Below are 21,004 nucleotides of genomic sequence, written 5' to 3'. Positions count from 1 at the left end.
ACCTTTAGATCTTTAACAAAATGTAGTGTCCTGGTCACGTTATGTGAGCTGAACTACAATAGAACCTTCAGTAGTAAACTACTAATCCCCCTATGCCAAAAAGGATGAACGGAGACTGATATGTTTAAAGTACTGTTACCTGGTAATTCCGGCTTCTCCTGTGCTGGTCATGACTGGGTGAATGGTATGTCATCCCAACCCTGCCAATCAAGACAGCCAAAGATTGCAAGGAGGAAGTAAGTAAGAAAAAAGATGTCCGGACAGGCGAGTATAGCAATATTTAATTCCGGTTTGCAGAGAAATAACCTTATGATTTTAGTAATAGGGTCATCTTAGAAACTGCTGCTTGTGATTTGACAGTGAGGTCTATCCAAAGTTCTTTTCAGGAAAAAATATTCAGTCTCACAATGAATAGCAAGATATTAAAAAATGTATATACCTCTTTTTATGGGAGCCACCTATTTTGAGTTTCTTCTGGGCACGTAGAATCCCCTTCATGCAGTTAATGACCAGTGGAACCCTAAAGAGAACGCCAATGTTGGCCCTGGATTCCACCACCACCCTTAAAAACAGAAATAAAAAGAGTTTTAGGGAAAAGTTTGTACTTACTGTACTTAATGTATAGATCTTTGTAGACCTTTGTAGACCTAGAGTCCATTCTCCAGAAACAGGCCATAACTTTACACAGAACATGTAATTTTATTGATTCCCCCATGACAGAATATATTCAAAGTGTACTGCAAAAACTACCAACTAACTTGTGCTATACCAGTGTATAGGTCACATATGCCTACGGTGCCAACAAAAGGTGTGAACTTGAACTGAACTTATGGTTTCCATAACCATTGAGTGTGCAGGGACCACATTATGCTGGTATGGACCTGGATCATTGGATGTTATGAAGGATGATTTCACTGATTTCAAATAAGTTCTAAGAAAGAAAGCTGTTATAAAAAGGTTCTGCTGAAATACAAGCAGCTTTAGTTTGAGCACCAGCTTTCACAAGTTATGAGGCCAAATCATGGTTTAGTTTGCTTTACAACATTGCTTTGTTGAACCTGAATCAAAGAGTAGAAGTCCACATAATGAGCCTGATTTATTAAAGCTCTCTAAGCTTGGTCTTTCAATCTCCCTCAAAGTTCACATTTGCTTCAGGAACTGCAGTTTCCATGCAGTCTTCCTGTACTGCTGCATTGGTTCTTAAAGATCCAGTGTTTGTACATTTTACAGAAGTTGGCATTGGCCAGTACCAAAGCACCCAACTCACTTCATTCTCAATATGCTGCCATATGTGAAGCTACATGTAACGTCTTACAGGAGGAAGAAGTTCAGAGGTGGGAGGAAATAGTAGCAGCACCGTAACTTCACTGCCAATCTGAAGATAGCCTAAGTTTCTATTGTGGTACTTCACAAATAAGCCTCCTTGCCTGTAGTCCTGAGAACAAGGGTGGTGCTACTTACTACTAACTTGCTTATAAGGTTGGCTCTTTAAGTTATGTCTAAACCCAAAAACAAAATAGTGATAAATTGCAGCCTAATAGTCCTTGGGTGTTGTGGATTCATTAGTTTTCTTTTTCAAGATATTTACATTTTATTTATGGTAAAATAGCAGGGGAAATTCTGGAAAACCCACACCACCCTATAGATTAAGAAGAAACAAGAGCAGATAGTAACGTCATGTTGGTAAGCTTTAGGCCATATATTTACATTAAAATAACAACACTGAGCTGTTGCATACTGAAATCTATTATTTCGACATTTTGACCTTAGTTGCACGTTAAGTTTGAAATTACTTATTGAGAGTTACTTGTCACCCTTTGTGTGCACATGCCGAAAAACACAATTTTTTCGGCATGAGCACACAAACAAATTCGGCATGTGCCAATTTCTTATGAGATCGCCTATTGCTCACTATAGTCATAAAATATTAGTAATAATAGTACATTAAACATTACACCTAGCCTAGAATGCTTCAATAATGTGATATTTAGTAATGCTGGATGAGGAAAGTATTAAAAACAGGTATTAAACTGTAATAGTCAGATGTTAGGAGTTATACAATTCTCAAATCTATAAATTTCAGCATTTGTTAAATCTCCATTCAAATTATATATGCTGTATAATTTCTTATACATGACCTATAACTTGCCAATGTAGGAAATAAAAAATCTCATTGTGTAGAAGGAATAGGACTGTGGAGCCTTGATGCAGGTCTGTATTCCAGCTAATGTTACCTAATCAAACTGCAATCAGGAACAGTGTCAGGTGCAGCAACAGAAATCACTGGTAACCTGACCATTAATATGGAAATGTGCTTAGCAGGGAAAGTGAAAGGCTGCTAATGTGACAATAATAAACCATGTTTGCAGCAAATATAATAGATGCCAATTTTCCTTTCTCATAATACAAAATGTGTGTTATTTTATATATTGTGTATAGGTCTTACAGAACGATTCACACTCAATAATATAAGTTTAATCAAATAACCCTGCCCAAATGAATTTTCTCCAGGAAACATGTTTTTTATTTTTTTAGTAGTGCATCCTCACACTACAAAGATTACCCTATTCTTTTCTTTAAACATGGTATAAAATTTAGATGACTAATATTATATATAAATAATATATATATATAATACTATATATATATATATATATATATATATATATATATACCCCGTGTTTCCCCGAAAATAAGACACTGTCTTATATTTTTTTGGGCTTCCAAAACCACACTAGGTCTTATTTAGGTCTTATTTTCGGGGAAACACGGTATATATATTACCTTTCCTGCCTCTTTACTTAAATAAAACGCAACCACAGCTTGTATATGAGCTACTAGTATTGTTCCAATTCGAGTTGTCCCTATATTTAACCCGTAAATGGCAGTTTGAATTCGGACAGACCTGACAGAAAAACACAGTTCATCTGAGTTCAGTTCCCACGATCATTGGGCTGTACTTATCATTGATAAGTACAGCCCAGGGAGTGTGGAAACTTTCGGTCACAGCTGATAGGAGTGCTTCCAATCAGCTGTGCCTGCAGATGAACTCTCATTGGGGTTTCTCCATTGAGAGGTCCTCTGCAGTTCCACTGCGATCCCCGGGCACTAAAGGTTAATTAACCTCCAGTGCCGGGGGTTCGAAAACAGGAGGATTCAAGAAGAATCATTCTTGCAGCCCTGGGAGTCCACTGTGATCCCGGGGCACTAGAGGTTAGCAATCCTCTAGCACCTGGGAATCGCAGTGGAACTGCAGATGAACTCTCAATGGAGTTTCTCAATTGAGAGTTCATCTGCAGTTCAGTTCTTATGGTCACCGGGCTGTACTTATAAGTACAGCCCGGTGACTGTGAGAACTTTGAGGTCACAGCTGATTGGAGGAGGCACGCCAGTGCTTCCACTTAGCTGTGACTGCAGATGAACTGCTGTTTTGTATGTGTTCTTGGAAAGAGATTCTCTATTCAAGAACACTGTATTCTTGGATAGGGAATCTCTATCCAAGAACACACACTACAGTTACGCTGGGGCTGCAAGAGCAATCAGGGGAGTGGGGCTGTCAGCTCTGCTCCTTTGATTGCTCTTTCAGTTCTACACAGTCCTGAAAAAAACCTGAATTCCTCCCCCCATGGAATTTAATGGTATTCGAATTTGGCGTTCAATCACCCGAAAAATGTTGGGCTATTTGATCGAATAGCTGCTGAATCGAACACTCAGCTGTTCAACCAACATTATGAGCTACACTGGACATAAATGTAGATGAACTGGCTTCCACCAAAAAATGTCTTAGGTTCAAAAGGGTCAAATATGATCTACTCTATTTATTAAGAAGTTGTAGGTCTAAAATTTGCCAGGATTCAAGCAAACCTTCAGATTGTCTGGAGGATGGTTGCAACATGTATGCTGTGAAAGCTTTATCCCTTTTTATCATGGGAAATGTAACTACTGGCCAATAATTTTAGATTTTCCATGTTGTAAAATGTATTTGTGTATTGCACCTCTATACAGCCCAACTGTTGTTAGCCGTGCTTCATTTGGCTATGTTACCTGCTTTTGCAGGAGTTTAATGTGTGCTTTAATGGTGCTGTATGGCAGGGGATCTTCTAGGAAGATTTCTGTGCTTGTGCTTATACTGTATGACACTGATACAGACATTAAACTGCAAATTCCCCGGAAACATTGACTGAAAAAAAAAGTGCCATCATTAATGATCAGCTCTTTAGTAGTTCTTCTCTTACTTTGTGTTTCCAGCTCCAGCTGAATTTATTTGACCTGATTTTGATAGAGAAAAGGAGTTCACATGGTATATCCAGCGGTCATTTATGAAATATTTGCATACTGAAATATTACCAGTGCTGCTTCAGTCTACAGGTAAAAGTAAATATATTAAGGAAATAAACTGCAAAAGCAAGTACAGCTTTGAACTAGACTAGGTAAACTTTTACAACATATGAAAATCTTGTCATTGAAATACATGGCTGTCCTCAGCAAAAACATTATGAAAAAAAAAAATATCAGGTTTCAGTCACTATGAATATGTGACCTGCTAGCTTGGATGATAGTTAAGTTTTTCCATTTACTATGCTGACAAATGATGGTGACCTCCGAACTAATGGGAAATATAGCTTAGATAATTTGAGTTTACAAGCAATATTTGTGTTGCCAAATCACAACCTTAAGTTAAAAACATGGTCTGTTATCTAATAAACAAAGTTAGGAGGATTTAAAGCTTAGTAGATCTATGTAAGAGTGGCCATACATGCTGATCAACATATGAGAAGGTCTTACTGAAAATGACAGGTATAGACATCTGCAAATATGTGGACTTGCTTGAAGCCATTACTTTAAAACTAATGTACAACTAAACTCAATTTGCTATTTTTCAGTAATAGTGCTAAGAACTCCTATTGACTAATTGTTGGGGGTAAAAATGTTCCCCATTGTGTAAATTTACTCCCGCTTTGGGGGCATAGACTGCAGAAGAGGAGAAAGAAGATCTGCCAGCAAAGAAGATGGTGGTGTGGAGATGAAGAGGAGGTAAGAAGATCTTGGACTGTATTGAAGTCTAGATTCAAACCTATGGTGGGAATAAAGGTCCCAACTAAGGTCGCAACTTGTTTAGCTGCTTGTACTACCAGGGCTTGCACATTTGAAAGCAGGTGGCAAAAAGCTGCACTGGAGCCTTCACTGCCACAGTATTCATGGTGAAGGTTCTATAGAAAGCTGTAGATTTCTTAAGCCAGCGTCCCCAACCTTTTGGACGTCACGGACCACTAAATTTACGGGTTCCGGATCGCACACGCACGGGGAGCCGTGTGTCACTCAAAGGGTAAGAAACCTCCCCTATAGTGACGTCATGATGCCAGAACCCGCCCACCTCCTTGAGCCTGCGATGCATACGGAAGACATGGTGCGCGGCTCTGGCCAGTGCGTCCCGCTAAGTGGGGTCCTTTTCCTAACCCTGCTGGGGGATGTACCGGCCAGAGCCGGGGACCACCAAAACTTTCTTGAGGACCACAGGTTGGAGACTGCTGTCTTAAACCAGTGAGATCCAGATATGTTTGGTCAGGCTAAGAAAAGGAGCACACATAATTCTGCAAGGTTAGTTTACACATACCATCCAATCACATTCTGTCCTTTATATGAGCAAAACTAAGTTTGGGTGATATCTGACATATTTTCTCCATATTACTTTTTCTGGTTTGTTAGCTTGACACCTTTTTTTAAGTGCCCCCTCATGGCCAAATAACGGGGTAATGCCAAGTTAAATTAATCTGCTTGGTTCCGTTAAACAGTTTCCTCCTATTGAGACTATGAAGTGCCACTATCTGATTTACCTAATACACAGAGCTAATTTAATTTCCAGCATGAGGCCATATCTAAAAGCTGAGAAATATGATTATGTGGTTAAGTGACTAAGCACATAGCTAAACTCTTTGTGACAAACATATTAATGCACAGCATCAATTACCTTCCCTGTGTCTACTTGTCCATTACTATGCTACAAATGAGATACCTAACTCAATTTTCAGTATGTTATAGAAGGAGTCATTTTACACGTGTCAGTCTACTTCATTTTCACACTGTCATTATACCTATTTTTTGCTCTGCCCATTACCCTGCTCTTTCGCCCCTAGATTGTTTTAAGTTTGCAATGACAAAATGATCAACCAAACTAGCAGGTGCTGAGAGCATAGAACAACTACGATGCAAAATCAAATATTTAAGGGGAAACTACAGTCTCTTTACAGATAATACACAGTTTGAAGTTTATATATACAGTCCAGTAAAACAGATGTTTTATTACTTTTAATACTTTACTTTTTATATCGCTTTTTTTAATATTACTTTAATCATTAGTGTTGAGAACTGGCGTTTTTAGGTGCCAGTAGCCAAGAAATATTTTACTCCTCATCTAATATTCCCAAGGGTATAAAAAGGTCATTAGGTTGCTACGTCTAACAAAACACCAGGGGCGGATGGTCTACCTGGCCAATATTATAAGGCGTTTCAGGATGTATTAGCCCCTTATCTGTTACCTGTTTTTTTATGAAGCAGCTACATCTAGTACATTTCCTTCTGAAATGTTACAGGCTACCATTGTTACTATTCCTAAACCTGGGAAGGATCCGATTTCCCCTCCGAACTTCTGCCCAATTTCTTCTATTGAATACAGATATTAAGATTTATGCAAAATTACTGGCTAACCGACTCTATAGCCTTTTTGCCTTCTTTGGTTAAATCTGAAAAGTTTCTTCAGCAGTAACGCATCTCCTAACAATAACCTTTTAACCCTAATGTCTAAATTATATCTGTCACCCATACTGAGTATTCAGTGATCCCCTCAATTTGTTCTGGTGACCATTATCACCCAAAAAGAAAATGACACAAATACAAAATTTTATAGTGGTTCTCAAGCCAAGGGGTATGGGGAAAACTATGAATGGGTAATCCTGTCCTTGGGCTAACTTGATTTCCTCTTACTTCATATTGTGTTCCTGATATGGGCAGTAGAAAGTATTATGTGCATGGAAATTTACTCTATGATATATGGAGGGCAAAACAAACTGGAAAGAATTTGATAGCTGATCCATATGTCTGCATTCCAAAATTGCAAGCAGGCAGGATTTTTATTTCAGAAGGGACATTTAGTTCCACTTCAACTCTCCTATATCTCAAATGATAAAAAATGGTTACATCCCCGTCTTGTCTTTCTTTTTGCACACTTGTAGATAGTCCTTCCCTATGCTGAAAACAATAAGTCCTATTTCTCAGCACACTATAACTTCCAAAAAACAAGTATTATAGCCTACAGCAGATATTTTTTTCCCACTTTGTGTAGTCCCCCCCCCCCTCCCTTTATCTATTTGCCCTCTTACCTCTAGTTGCCTCTAGCTTAGTCTCAGCTTCATTTTCTGGGGTGTCCTGCATGCAAATGCAGTCTGTCCAGCAATGCCTATGTGCTGATACACGGTGTGAGAGGTAGTGCTGTGACCTTAAAAGCTTGTAAAATGTCATAAGCCATGTAACATTTTTTTATGTTACCTAGCAAGATTTTCAATTCCTGTCCCTGTCCCCAGTGTAGACCGTGAAATGCTACAACCCAATCACCCCAATTATTTCTTGGTATTAAAATAAAATTATGTATTTTTAACAGTGAAAGGTGTATATTTTTTCTCCTGGATATATTTTTCAGAAAAGATTTTGATAAAAGGTAAAAAAAACACTTTGCCCTCTAATTGGCCAAAAAAATCATTGCTCAGTGTGATAGATTCAAGTCTATTTCTAGCTTATTTGAGAGTTCAGAAATATGATTACGAATACTATAGTTAAGCTACATGGTATCATTTTATAAGACCAGGATGAATTATTGAAATGAAATCCTGTATTTTGCACAGGCATAAGCTAATTATCCTCCCTTTAGCAATTTTTTTTTTCTGAATACATTTGGTAACATAATGGCCTTGTTCAAATCTTTAAATGAAATTTAATTTTAAGTTCTTTTTTGGTTGCAATTACTACCTACTGCCCATAGGTAACCCCCAAATGTGTCAATGAGAAATTATTAGTAATTTCCATACTTTTATGCTATCTTTTTGTCCTAATTCTACCTTGCTTTTGTGTAACTGCTTTATATTTGACTGGGGACATTGTTATATACTCTACTCCTACATCTTATCTGTGCTTCTTGTAGAGGATTTTTCAATACAGGAAAATGGTTTGTGAACCCTTAAGAAACCTTTATGAGTTTGATGGATTTCTGCATGGAATGATCCAAAGGTCAATATAATAAAGATGTGTCAGATAAAGCACTGTGTCAGACATCAACAATTCATTTTGGTAGATGCAGGAGATTTAGAGAGGACATATATAGTGAGTACATAATCCTAGCCTACTGCCTAATAAGTCATGAACCCAAAAAGAAATTCTATGAATGATAAACCTTTCAGTATTCAGTGGGTACATGTTTTTTCTGGGTGTAAATGACTTGATAGGGAGGCCAGTATTTATTAATCAATTCCTCCAGAATGAATCTGGTCAAGGATTAAAAACATTCAGCAGCTCATAGCAAATGATTTTAAGAAAACCATTCGAGGTTTGCTGGATCATCCAGGAGAGATTTAATAAATGAGGTCTAAACACCTGAAAGAATTAGAACCTTCACAGATAACTCTCTGATTTCTTTTTTGAAACCACCCCACCTCTCACATACCCTTGTGGTCCTTGGTCTACACAACCACTTTGGACATGGGGATTTTTTAGAAGGTAACTAAAAGGGGGTAAATATGTGGGTAATTATAGAGGTAAGTGATCTCTGGTGTCTCCTAATTGAATTAACTGTTTGATAAAATTTAGATGTAAGATTGTCTTGCTATCAAACCAGATTTACACAATCTCCATTAGGAACTTTTCAGAACAGCATTTTGGCCTTAACCTTATAGGGAACAAGAAATAAAACATTTAGAGAACTAGGCCTTATCAGTCTACAGCAGTGACACCAATTTTTCTTTTTGGCTATCTGTAAGGGTGGCATACTTTCCATTGGCTAGCAATGCAATGTCTTCCTACCAACCACCACACTAATGTACTGTGAGCTGTGGATATAATAATTATGGCAGGGGTTCCATTAAGACCTGAAATGTATTTCAAGGGTTCCCCAATGTTCAAAAGAAACACTGCTCTACAGACATACACATATGAATAGCACTTATTCTGCTCCATTGCCTAGAAGAATAGTGCAACACCTTCCTATGTACCTTCAATGTGTTGTTTAGCATAGTTCTAGTAAAGACGATTCATATAGTTCATTATTAATCCTAATTGTATAAACTATGTGTGTAATAAAGCTTTGTAACTGCCTGTAAGATTTTTTCAAAGTATTCTGAAACCGAGTAACGTATTCCTGCAACATGCTATAAAATCCATGCCTACAGGATTTTAGTGAGCAGTGGGAAGCTTAATATCTTCATATGCTTGCAAACTGTATTTTTTTCAAGCTTCAGATCAGAGCCTTGGGTATTATTTGCTCCAGGTTCAGATTGGTAAATAGTATAGCAGGTATTAAAAGCTTGATGATGCATTGCTGTGAAAGGAAATAGGGATTGTTAATGTATTGTTCTAAATGGCTATTAGACTAAACAAAGAATTGAAGTTTTAACACCCAAAAAGGACAATATAAAATAGATAGATTTTAAAGAAGAGAAGGTATTATACAGAAAAAATGGTCAATTAATATAAAAATCTCTAAAGAATAAATAGAATGTAACACAAACTAAGATCAGGAATACAACAATAAATCCAAAGTAGTCTCAGTCTAAGATGTATTGATTTTCTCTCAGTGATAAAAGACAAAGGTAAGACAATTTTTGATTCAAGATTCTAACCTTTTCCCAATCTTTTACCAAATTTTCACATTTTTGTTTCAAAGGATTCAATTAGAAAAATGTGTGTCTCTTGGGTGAAAACATTACCAAATAAAACTCCATGTGCTTAAAAAAAAACTCAACCGACCCCTTTTCGTTAGCTAAATGGATACCAACGAAGAATCAGCTTTGAGGCACATTTATGTAATTTAAACTTCAGACTATCCTGTCTAGTAAAGAATGAGGAGTCACTAAGTTGTACACAATCTGCTTTTTTTCATCAAAGCAGCAAACTGAAAGCCTAGAAAAGCTCCACCTACTGGATCACAAATGTATTACAAAGCATGCTTCTTTTCCTATTTACCTGACAACTTTTTATTTTATTTTGTTAGTTTGGACCACAATAAATACAAAATATGTTATGTACAAAACAACTGTACAATGAATTGGTTAAACTTAGTGCTTTTTCAGTTACACAGGCAGTCAGAACCATAACAGCCATGAATGCATTACTTGTGGAAACATGTTCAGAACACTTAGCCATAGCGTAGAGAATTAAAAAAAAAACAATGACTGCAAATATCCATGTTTACTTACCTATTTGGATTATTTTCCTCAGAAATAGGATTTTCATTTCTTGCTGAGCCATTCTTCTTTGTACTGGAGGAAACAATAACTGGATGATTTTGTGTTGTTTTGCTCTGCATTGTAGATGAGTGAGCTCCTGTAATATCTAGAAGAAAGAAAGAAGATCATTGTAACAATGTAAGGTGAAGTTTATATTCTCTGAGATACTTCCCTTACAAAATATACACATATTATAAAATATACACATAGGACATATTCTTTTGATGCTTGGACAAGACATCATTACACTGTGTTGTATGTTATATACTCCAGATGGCTGTACACTGTGCTGTATTTCACACATGCGGGATCACATGCCTGATTACTACACAACTGAAAGCTAAAACATACTTTTTTTTATCAATTAAGGGCACAGCTTGACACTTCCTCACTCCATAGAACAATTTATGCCACTGTTGCTGGAAATGACTGCTAGAGATAGTTTCCATCAACAATTATTGCGTGTCTGTTTAAACTTTACACTGGGAACTGTGCTGTATGATACATTCTTCAGACTGCTGTAATTTATATATTGTGCTGTACATTACATATTCCTGACAACTGCATTGTTTGTTTTTTTATATTTAGTGCACCCTGTATGCTTTATTGTATATAGAAATAATTTTATATCACTTTTATTTATATATTCTGTTATCTCATATATTTTTATATCTATCAGGAGCAATCTATACATTTATAGCCCAGATTGGCACTATAATAATATCTGCAGTAGCAGTTTTTTTAAGTTAGTTTAGCTCAATAACAATAATAATTTGCAGAAAACCACATTGAAATATATGAGAGGGACATTTTGTCAATGAATTCTTTCAATTTTTAGGGCTACCAGGCAAACTAGTGTTTATGGCAAACAAGCTGTCTATGGTGTTATAAATCAATATTTTCATGAACACAGCTCAGTACCAGCTTACACAGGCAGCAAATACTTGGCTGCGATTTTTTTTTAGCTTTGCTCGGTTTACATACACCTACAGCAACCAGTCTGATTCATTAAACCTAAAACGTTCTAGTGGAAGAACATTGCCATAGTATAGTTTGTGAGCTTTTTCTTTGCAGGATCACATTGCACTGTCTTACTAGTTTAGCAAAAAATCAAAACTTGGTGCACAAAAAAGTATAAAAGCACAACCCCAAATTCAGTAAACCACCATCTATCATTGTCTCTTCATACTTGAAATGTAGACTTTAGCCACGTGCTTGGTAAAAAGTGGCCAGAGTCAAAACACAAGTACTCCTGATGACAAGGTTGGTCACTTTTTATCATTTATAAACCACCTATATATAGTTTTTTGACTGTAAACTATGGAGGTGGCGTAGTTAGATCGCTCTGACCAAGACTGGAAGGTAGCACCACGGGTGCTTGGGTCACGCTATTGCCTTGGTCTGCGGAGTTGCCTATTTTGGGTTAAGGGAAGTTACTAAAACCTACAATTTACTGGTAACATTTGTAATGTTGCCTCTGCAATAGAAAAAAGAGTAGTCCTGAAAAGGACCTCTGGGTCTTTTAAATTTGAAGGCAATAGCAAGTATATGAAGCACAAAGCAAATCACACAGAAACAACACTGTAAAGCACAGTAGAGGTACTAATTATCCGTACTTACACTCGGCTCTCCCTAAACTGCTCCAACTCACTGACTCCTTAATGGCTGCAGGGGCAGACTTAGGAAAGTGCAAAATGTGCTGCTGAATGAGGGCCCCAGATTCTCTTAGCCAACAGGGGCCCCCAGAGAGGCATCATGTCAGTTTGGCAGGGGGGCCCAAAGACAATTCTGCACAGGAGTCCAGAGTTGGCTAGGTTTGCCACTGAATGGCTGCCAATAAATATTTCGGAGTGGAAGAAATTACACATAGAAAAGTACAATTAGCCATTGTATCCCTGTTGATCACAGTTGAAATGTCAGGCAGGGCATTATGGGTTTTTAAAAAATTAAGCTGAGCAAACATCTGCGTTACCCTTTAACAACAAGCACCTAAACCTAACCAAAATTTTATCAAATGGCAAACTTGGACTTCATCCCTCATTAATATTACACATTGCTTGTGTTTGCAATCAGAATACAATCTAATAAGCATCTGCTACATATATTTGGTCTTCAAAAAGGTGGCTGTGGTGAAATTTTAACATAGGGGAACACTTAAAATAACATTTAGTTCTCTAGGACGCCCCTACTATAACTACTATATCCACAGCTCAAAGTATATTAGCATAGTTGCCAGTAGGAAGAATGTCACCCTTACAGATAGCCAAAAAAAAAGATCATTGGTGTCTCCTAAACTGGCACAAACTGCTCATGGCTCAAGTAAACCTCTGGAGGAATCATGGTAGTGAAACACTGGTAAAGCTCTTAAGACAATTGCAATTGCTTACAGATTTGTGCACCCTTAATAACTATTTCAATTACAATCAATTCCACTGTCTATACTGAGGGTGTATGTTCTTCATGTGTTTTGTACAAATCCAAAATAGTCTTATTGTGTGAACACATGTATGCTATACATGTAGTCCCTGGGTTACATACGAGATGGGGACAGTAGGTTTGTTCCTAAGTTGAATTTGTATGTAAGTTGGAACAGGTACATTATTTTAATAAATAGAATTAGCACAGATCTTTTTTCCCAACATATTATTAGGCAGCGTGGTGTCAGTTACTGTATACAATCCTAACTGTTAATCACAAACAAAGCAAAAAAAAAACAGACATTCATTAACTTCTGGAGCAGGCTGTGCTTTAATATGCAATAAGAAACAGCTGCATAGTCTGTCTTGGTCATTAAGTTACAAGATGCTACAGAAAGAGCTCAGTCCTTAATATCACCCACAACCTCAGCTGTGTTTAGTAAAAGATTCTGCAAGTCATGCAAACCGCCCTCTAAGCCCTTCAAGCCTCTGTTCTGCACACAAGAGAGCAGGAAAGCCCCGCCCCATTCGTATCTAGGAGGCATCTGTAGTCCTTAACCCAGGGACTACCTGTAGTTGTGTTAGGGTCTTTAGACTATAAACTCAGTCTGGGCAAAAACTGAAATGGTTCATGTACCTAATATAGTTCAGTAGAAAAAGTGTACTGCAAGATTACAAACAAATCTGTCAGGTAAGTTCCCGAAGAGCACATTCAGACCGTACATTTATTTTCCAGGAAAGGATAGACCATTAAAACTTGATTGATGTATAGTTAACAGACCTTTTTATCCTCTGACCCATATTTGTAAGTCAGACCTAATAGGTTCCGCAGGAAACCACATGCAATAGTAACAAAGAAGAGCTCAGCTCCTCCCTGACACAATCTTTCTAATGGGAATATTTGACATTATGTGTTTGTTCTTGCAGCTACACAATGGCAATGTTTACTTGATTCCATTTGCAGTTCATGATAAACATTATTATTATTATTATTTGACATTATGTGTTTGTTCTTGCAGCTACACAATGGCAATGTTTACTTGATTCCATTTGCAGTTCATGATAAAATCTGCATCACTTTAAACACATTCCAGTTTTAACAGCACTTTTTAAAATTGTTGTCATGTTTTATCCCCGGCAGCCTGATTTCCCATTCAAAAATGCATTTGTAACTCGGTAAGTAGTCATAATGACACTGTGATCTTTACATTTCAAAAAAGCAAGCCGTTTAATATTTTATAATATTTCTTTAATATTTTATGATGTCCCATATTGTCATGGGAACCATCTTGGAGAACTTTAATAAATCAGGCCCTATGTGTCTACTTTGAAACACACATTTACTAATTATAACTGGGGTTCCCTGAAGATCTGAAAGTTATTTCAAGGGTTCCCCCATGGTAAAAAGGTTGAGAAACCCTCGACTAACAAAATAATTAAAGATGAACATGTAAAGAAATACATAATGGAATTGATTTACTAATTAGGGTTGGTTCACTTTATAAGTCAAATATCAAATACTGCAAATACATATTTCAAATGAACAATTCTAAGATTGTGTAATATATGTTTGTACTTTTTTAGTCTCTTTTTAACAAGTTTACTAGGTTGACTTTAAATTGCTTACAGAGTTCATTATCTCAAACTCTAATTTAAACAAACAATTATAAAAGTAAGAAAATGTTATAAAAACAAAGTGTCACTAATTGCTAATCCTAATAAAGAAACACATTAAATTTACACTGTATATATAAGCTAATGGTTAATCAAAAACCTATCTTTCCTTTCAGTGTTAGAAATTTGTTTTTTAGAAAGATCTTTTCTGGATTCCATGCTGTTATTCTCTGTATTGGTCGTGTTTCCCTTTATACAATAAATTGGTAAAAAGGTTAAGTCAGACTAGGAAATTAATTTATGCATACTTTGACATTCTGTAGTTACAATTAATTGGCATTTGTGGCAAGTGCATTAAACATTAAACTAAAAATCCTTCTGCCCATTTATGTGAACTTCAGCATAAAGTAACATAGACTGTTATTCAGGTACTAAACCACTTTCTTTCCTAAATAACTTTCATCTTTGAAAAGGTAACATTTGTAGTGGTAAATGAAAAATAATGTATCAGTGGTATTTGTAGTTACCATAATTATTGTGTCCTATGAAAAAACTATATTGTAGTGAAGTAAATTAGTAAATAATACTATATAATAATATTAATAACAAAATATTGGAATACCTAGTTCAGCCCCTATTACTTTACCCCCCCCTTAGTGGCTAGCACTCTGGTCTTTGAACCACTAGTTCCCAGGTCCGAATCCTGTCCAGGTCACTGACCCTGATTTATTAAAGCTCTCCAGGGCTGGAGATCATATACTTTCATCAGTGAAGCTGGGTGATGCAGGAAACCTGGAATGGATCTGATCCATTATTCAAAAAATTTGCTAGCAAATTACTGTGAAGAAATCAATTCCAGGTTTGCTAGATCCCCCCGCTTCCATTGATGAAAGTGTATTCTCTGCAGCCATGGAGAGATTTAAAAGCATAAATCAGGCCCTGTGTATCTGAATCAACTCTGTACCTACATCAACTTGTTCCTGAATTACAATGCACCCATTGTGAGGTTTTCTATATAGCCCCTGCTATCATGCTTTCCCATCTGTCCCTGCTTCCCAGTTTCTTTAATTACTTTTTCCCTTTGTATCTGGCAAGTATACCAACATTCAATATTCCAGGATATAAATTACTTTATATGAGATGGCTGGACAAATTATGATACAGAGAAAAGCTGCCTCTTTGCCTTTGCCATTTAAAGGTATGTGCCTACTATGTCTAATGGTAAATCGGTAGATGGATGGATGGATAGATAGATAGATAGATAGATATTACATGTATTTTTGGTGTCTACACAGCAGACTGTAAAAAAAGGATAACTGAGGGAGCACATATAACCATACATAGCCTTCTATTTTTATTTGCTTGCAATGAGAAATGGCAGAGATGAAAAACAAAAAGATTTTTGGAAATATTTCAGATAACCAAAAATTATTGTAAATATTCTTTATATTTCTCAATATGTTTTTGTAATTGTTATTATCTGCCATTTTTGACTCTTACATTTGACATTTAGTTAAAGATACCAGCAAATCTGATTTATCTTAATATTCTGAAAAACTGTTTTTGAAAATAGCTTTTTATTATATTTGTGTATTTTTTCGTATTTACTTATCAATGTATGTCTTTTTTTTCCACTGCACAGGGTTTGAGTAATATTATGATTAATTCTTACTGCTATTTCGTGTTTATATTGAATATAAATGTGAATTTAAATGTAAACCATCACCACATTTTGTTTCAATGTCTTATCAGTTATGTAATGGATGGACTAAGGGGCACCTTTGTTGGGTTTAGGGCAGCAGTGGGCCTTAATCCAGTTTTATTTTTCAGGAATTCACAATTAAAAATATTCTATATGAACAAAAGGCGATAATATATGGTTATGATTACTGTTTCACTTGGAGTTCTCCTTTACCCATTTTAACGCCAACTTTAAGCCATTTATTCCATTTAGAATATCCCCTAGATAAGCTACATATTATGTCCCTGTTAGTCTTGGCATGTTCTGTTACAAGTTCTGATAGGAACACTAAAGAGATTATCTCTCCTAAGATATTATTGATTGCAGTTTATGTTTTCAACAAGGATAATAACACAAAACAATTTCCTTATATCAACAACAACTCAGAAGTTATGAAATATTCAAACACAGCAGTCATCCCATGTGACCTTGCTCAATTGATTGTAATCGCATATAATACAGAATACACAAAAAAACTCTCTTGACTCTAAAGCTCGATAAACTTGAGCTAAAACATTAACAGGATTATCTAATAACAAAGAACAAGGAGCAGTGAAGATATAAAAGCCAATACCAACTAGTCAGAAGTCATCCTTCAACTGATCTAACTGATTGGAGTTCCTTCTCAGCCATGATCCCAATTACTTGGTACCATTTTGTTATTTTCAAAGCTTGGTGACTAAAAACCTACAGGTATATTGATTCTATGAAAATATACCTTCAATGTCTCTATAATGAGAGCATGTCCTGAGGGAAACATTTAAAAATGCATGTAGTTTTTCTATAAAAGTACATTTTCCTAACAGGGGCTTTGCAAAACTTGGCAAGTGGCTTTAAAGTGTTTCTTCTGACTATGTCTTATTGCTTTAACCTTGATTTATAAAATAAAAATACAGGTTTATTTTATTTTACATTTTTACTTGTTACCACAAGACCGTGGGAGAGCAATTTTGGTCACAATAGCATGTTAGGGGAATTTGCAATTCAGTTTTAAAGTCAGGGTAAAATCACAAAATGACAAAAATAATTGAGAAAAATGTTTTGGTGGAAAACTTTACAAAAATACATTTCTTAGTTTTGGTCATCTATAAATTTGTGAAATATAATTAAAAAAAATGCTATCTGTTTATTCCACAGGGTCTCTTTTAGAAAATGTATACTGTTTTGCCATTTTAAACATGGAGAGCCGCGTATGGATAATATAAATACTAAATAAATCAGGCCCTGTGTGTTACTCAGAGCAACTGTCAATCTTTTATTCTCACGCTGAAGTTCAGGTAGCATCAAGAAAGGAATTTCTAAATCTGTAACGCAAACTATGAATTAAAAAACAAACTTGCATTGGATTTACTATGCATAAACAACTACTCATTCTTTGTAAATTTCAGTGACTGGGATTGGCAAATTTCACAATGAGCTATCGCAGTTTACTCAATTTTGGCAACTGACCAATCTGCCTGCGTTTTTAAATCACAAATGCAGAAGTTTAAGTCCTGTTTGATGTACTCCAATTTAAATTATTGTTGGCTTATTTCAGTAAATAGTGAACTGCAGCTAAGATTAACATTTTATTGAATTCCTATAAAAATATTCTAGACATATAAATGTATTCTAATGTAAATGTGATATGAAGGAATAATCACATTTTTACAATCATTGATTACCTTGGATATTTATTCTTTATAAGAGATTTATAAAATGGAGTAATTTATTAAATACCTTATGACTTCTGTTTGGGGGAAAAACAGAACAGGCCTTTAAAAAGTGTAATTTAAACATAATATAAGCATCTCGGCCTGTCACTAAATGTTGGCAGTTGTCCTCTGTTTCAGCCTCACTAATCCCTGTTAATCCAGGTCTGTCAAGAGTCAAAAGACTGTGAAAATTGCATTCCAAGTAGCTTGCTCCCAGTAGAACAAGCAACATATGGATGTCTTAATAATACAGTGATAGCAGATTTACCTTTACATATTAATGACTATGGAATTGCAATTTGATTTTGACAAATTAAAGGTCCAGAACCTCTCTTATTGCAAACTGGCCTAAAAAACCTATAGCTACAAGATTTAGTAAGCAGCCACAATAATATGCCAGTTTTTATCTTTATTCAAAAATTCTCTGCAATCTACCAGAGGCTCCACTTCCAAAAAAAGTCTTCTGTGATATGGGGAGGGGACAGGTACAGCACCCTCCACATACCGCAATGTAGCGTTGTGTCCTAAAGTGGGGCAGGAGAAGAAACTGGGGCTGTCTACATCCATGTAATAACTGACATAGAAAGAAAGCCTTATTTGTAGCCCTTTCTAATTTAAACCTAATAACATTCATTTTTCTATAGTGTTGAGGTTGTGTACATGTTTGTTTTTAATTGTTTTTATAATCTCTATAGGGGAGAACAAATGTTACTATTTTGGCTAACGGTAAATCAGCCGTAAAGCTGTTTCAAATTAACACAAAACACAAACTTTATATGCAAACTCAATGAATAAGTTCACACAAGCTTTAACATGGCAATCTAATTTAAATAGCTATTCTCAATATTTAAAATAAAAGCCTATAAAAAAATAACACCTAGGGATTTTTCCATTATGTTCAGACAATTCTACATATAAGGTGACTTTAGCCCTACCTACTTATTGTGTCCCTGTTTTTTTAATGTCATGCAGCTTTCCATGGAGGTTACAAAACTATGCAAACAAATATTATTACACATCTATAGTCCAATGTTGTCACCCTCATGGCTTTATATGATTAAAACCTTATCCGTCTTGTTTGCCAATTTTATTTCACACATTGAGGATACTCTAATATGAAAGAAGAACTAAGCCAGAATCCATCCCCTATATTTTCAACTGACATTGATAGGGACCAATCAAAAACCAACTGCTAACAAGTTTATCCTCCCTTGTGGAACTTTGATCAATAACACTACCCCCTGCTTTACTTCATTACTATGAAGATTATAGCGGTTCCACTGCTAAGATCTGGCTCCGGTCAATAAACAGCAATGATTTTCATGATTTGTGAAAGTTTGCCTTTTTGTGCGCAGGAATATAGCAATGAACAAGCAATTACATTTTTCATTTACTGTGTAACATCAAGAGATACAAGATCTCCAGATAGAGCAGCAGAATAAAGTTTACAAGTTTTCTAGTCTTACCTTACCCTAAAAAATAATGTTTTTTTGTTGTCTGTATCTTCCATGAAAACTTTCCCTAACTTATTGTCCTGTGAAATGCTGTCACAAAGACCAGTGATCATTTGGTATACCATTGAGGACTCAATAGAATTGCTTCCTGATATTTATCTTAAGAATAGACACATCTGTGTAGATATGGCAAGCAAGGACCACACTCCTACTGGCAAAAAAACAGAAGGTGCTCCATGCTATGAAAGCCACTGCTAAGGAAAGATGGGAAAAAATACACAGCAATAGATCAACAATATTCAATGGGATTACTGCTAAATTCTGATTGCATAACCAGTGCGGCATGGAAGTAATCCAAGTAAATATTCAATATCACTGAAGACATGATCTAGAATGATGATGGCCTAGTTACTATCACTAGTAAAATGGGAAAGCCAGCAATAACAGCCACCATATCTCTCTCAGAAGAGTTTATACCTCAATTAGCAGACAAAAATGGCTGCCAACTACTATCTAACACAGCCATTCCCAACTAGGATTTCTTCAGAGGTTGCTGGAGGTTCCTCAAACTATGACTGATACTTTGGCGGGCTGACCTGCCATTGTTGATGTCTTCATAGTTCTTGGGCCGTCATCACTAGTCACAGCCAGCTGAAAGCCTCTAATTATGTTTTTAGGTATCTATAAAATTTGTATTCTAACCACCATTGTAAAGTAATTCTTGCCACTGGCCAACTATTTAAGGGTTTTTTCCCCCAACTAACCCACCTGAAAATTATTTCAAGGGTTGCTCGGTGTAAAAAGGTTGAGAAAGTCTAGTTTAAGGTTTCAATTAACAATGAAAGATAATGCCAAACACAGACACTGACACATAAAAGCAATTTAAAATACAATGTCTGACATGCAGAGACAGCACTGGCAGTGATAAAAGGGTTCTAATTTGTGGAAGTTTTCACAAACTTTGATTGACTACAAGCAATGTGTATCCCAAAGGATGTACTCCCTCTGCAACTATGTATGCAAATAAAATGTTATAGCCATAAATGAATCCATACAATACCGTTTCTGAAGGCTTATCTCTGGGAAGAAGCTCGCGGCTTACTAGCTTGTCCCTGAGATGTGCTCCTAAGTGACAGCCCACTTCATCTACTTATGTCGACTGTTTGACTTCATTCTTATCTCTGACCTGGCAAGCTAATCAGCCATTTAAGTAGTGCTCTTAGGAGCTAGTCTAATTTAATTCTCTAATACAGCTCTGACTAGATAAAGGAAGCCTGTCGATGTTTTGTACAGAAGGCTTGGTCATTAAAATATTAACATAATATCAATTGATTTACCTTGCTTTATAAAAGTTATTTAACACAGTTTGCCTATAGACTGTAAAAATAAAAAAGTACAGATGCAGTAAGAAAGCTAAAAAATAGTTGATTGCTTTTTGCCTTTTTTTAAATTTAACACACTAAGGATCTATTCACACTTTGGCATGTTAACTTGAGATGAATGTGCCTGCTTAGTTTTTATTGTAACATGCCAGAGGTTGGATTAAGTCGTCACCCTTCAAGTCCAAGTCAAATCCGAAGTCATTGGCACCAAGTCT

General features: G+C 36.0%; 1 protein-coding gene across 1 annotated transcript in view; it reads right to left on the bottom strand.

The window, feature by feature from the left end:
- CNGB3 (cyclic nucleotide gated channel subunit beta 3) overlaps positions 1–20,548 on the bottom strand; it is a 75,259-nt gene extending 54,711 nt beyond the window's left edge. Inside the window, exons 1-3 of the mRNA XM_072413245.1 lie at positions 20,468–20,548; positions 10,458–10,584; positions 440–562 (exon numbers count right to left, since the gene is read on the bottom strand). Coding sequence (XP_072269346.1) covers positions 440–562; positions 10,458–10,567 — 233 coding nt within the window. The 5' untranslated portion in view covers positions 10,568–10,584; positions 20,468–20,548. The remainder of the gene's footprint in view (positions 1–439; positions 563–10,457; positions 10,585–20,467) is intronic.
- Between the last annotated feature and the right edge of the window lie 456 nt (positions 20,549–21,004).

This window comes from Pyxicephalus adspersus, chromosome 5, assembly GCF_032062135.1.
Source record: "Pyxicephalus adspersus chromosome 5, UCB_Pads_2.0, whole genome shotgun sequence".
Lineage (NCBI taxonomy): Eukaryota > Metazoa > Chordata > Amphibia > Anura > Pyxicephalidae > Pyxicephalus > Pyxicephalus adspersus.
Note: the sequence above shows the minus strand (reverse complement) of the source record. Positions and strands in the feature narration are given on the sequence as shown.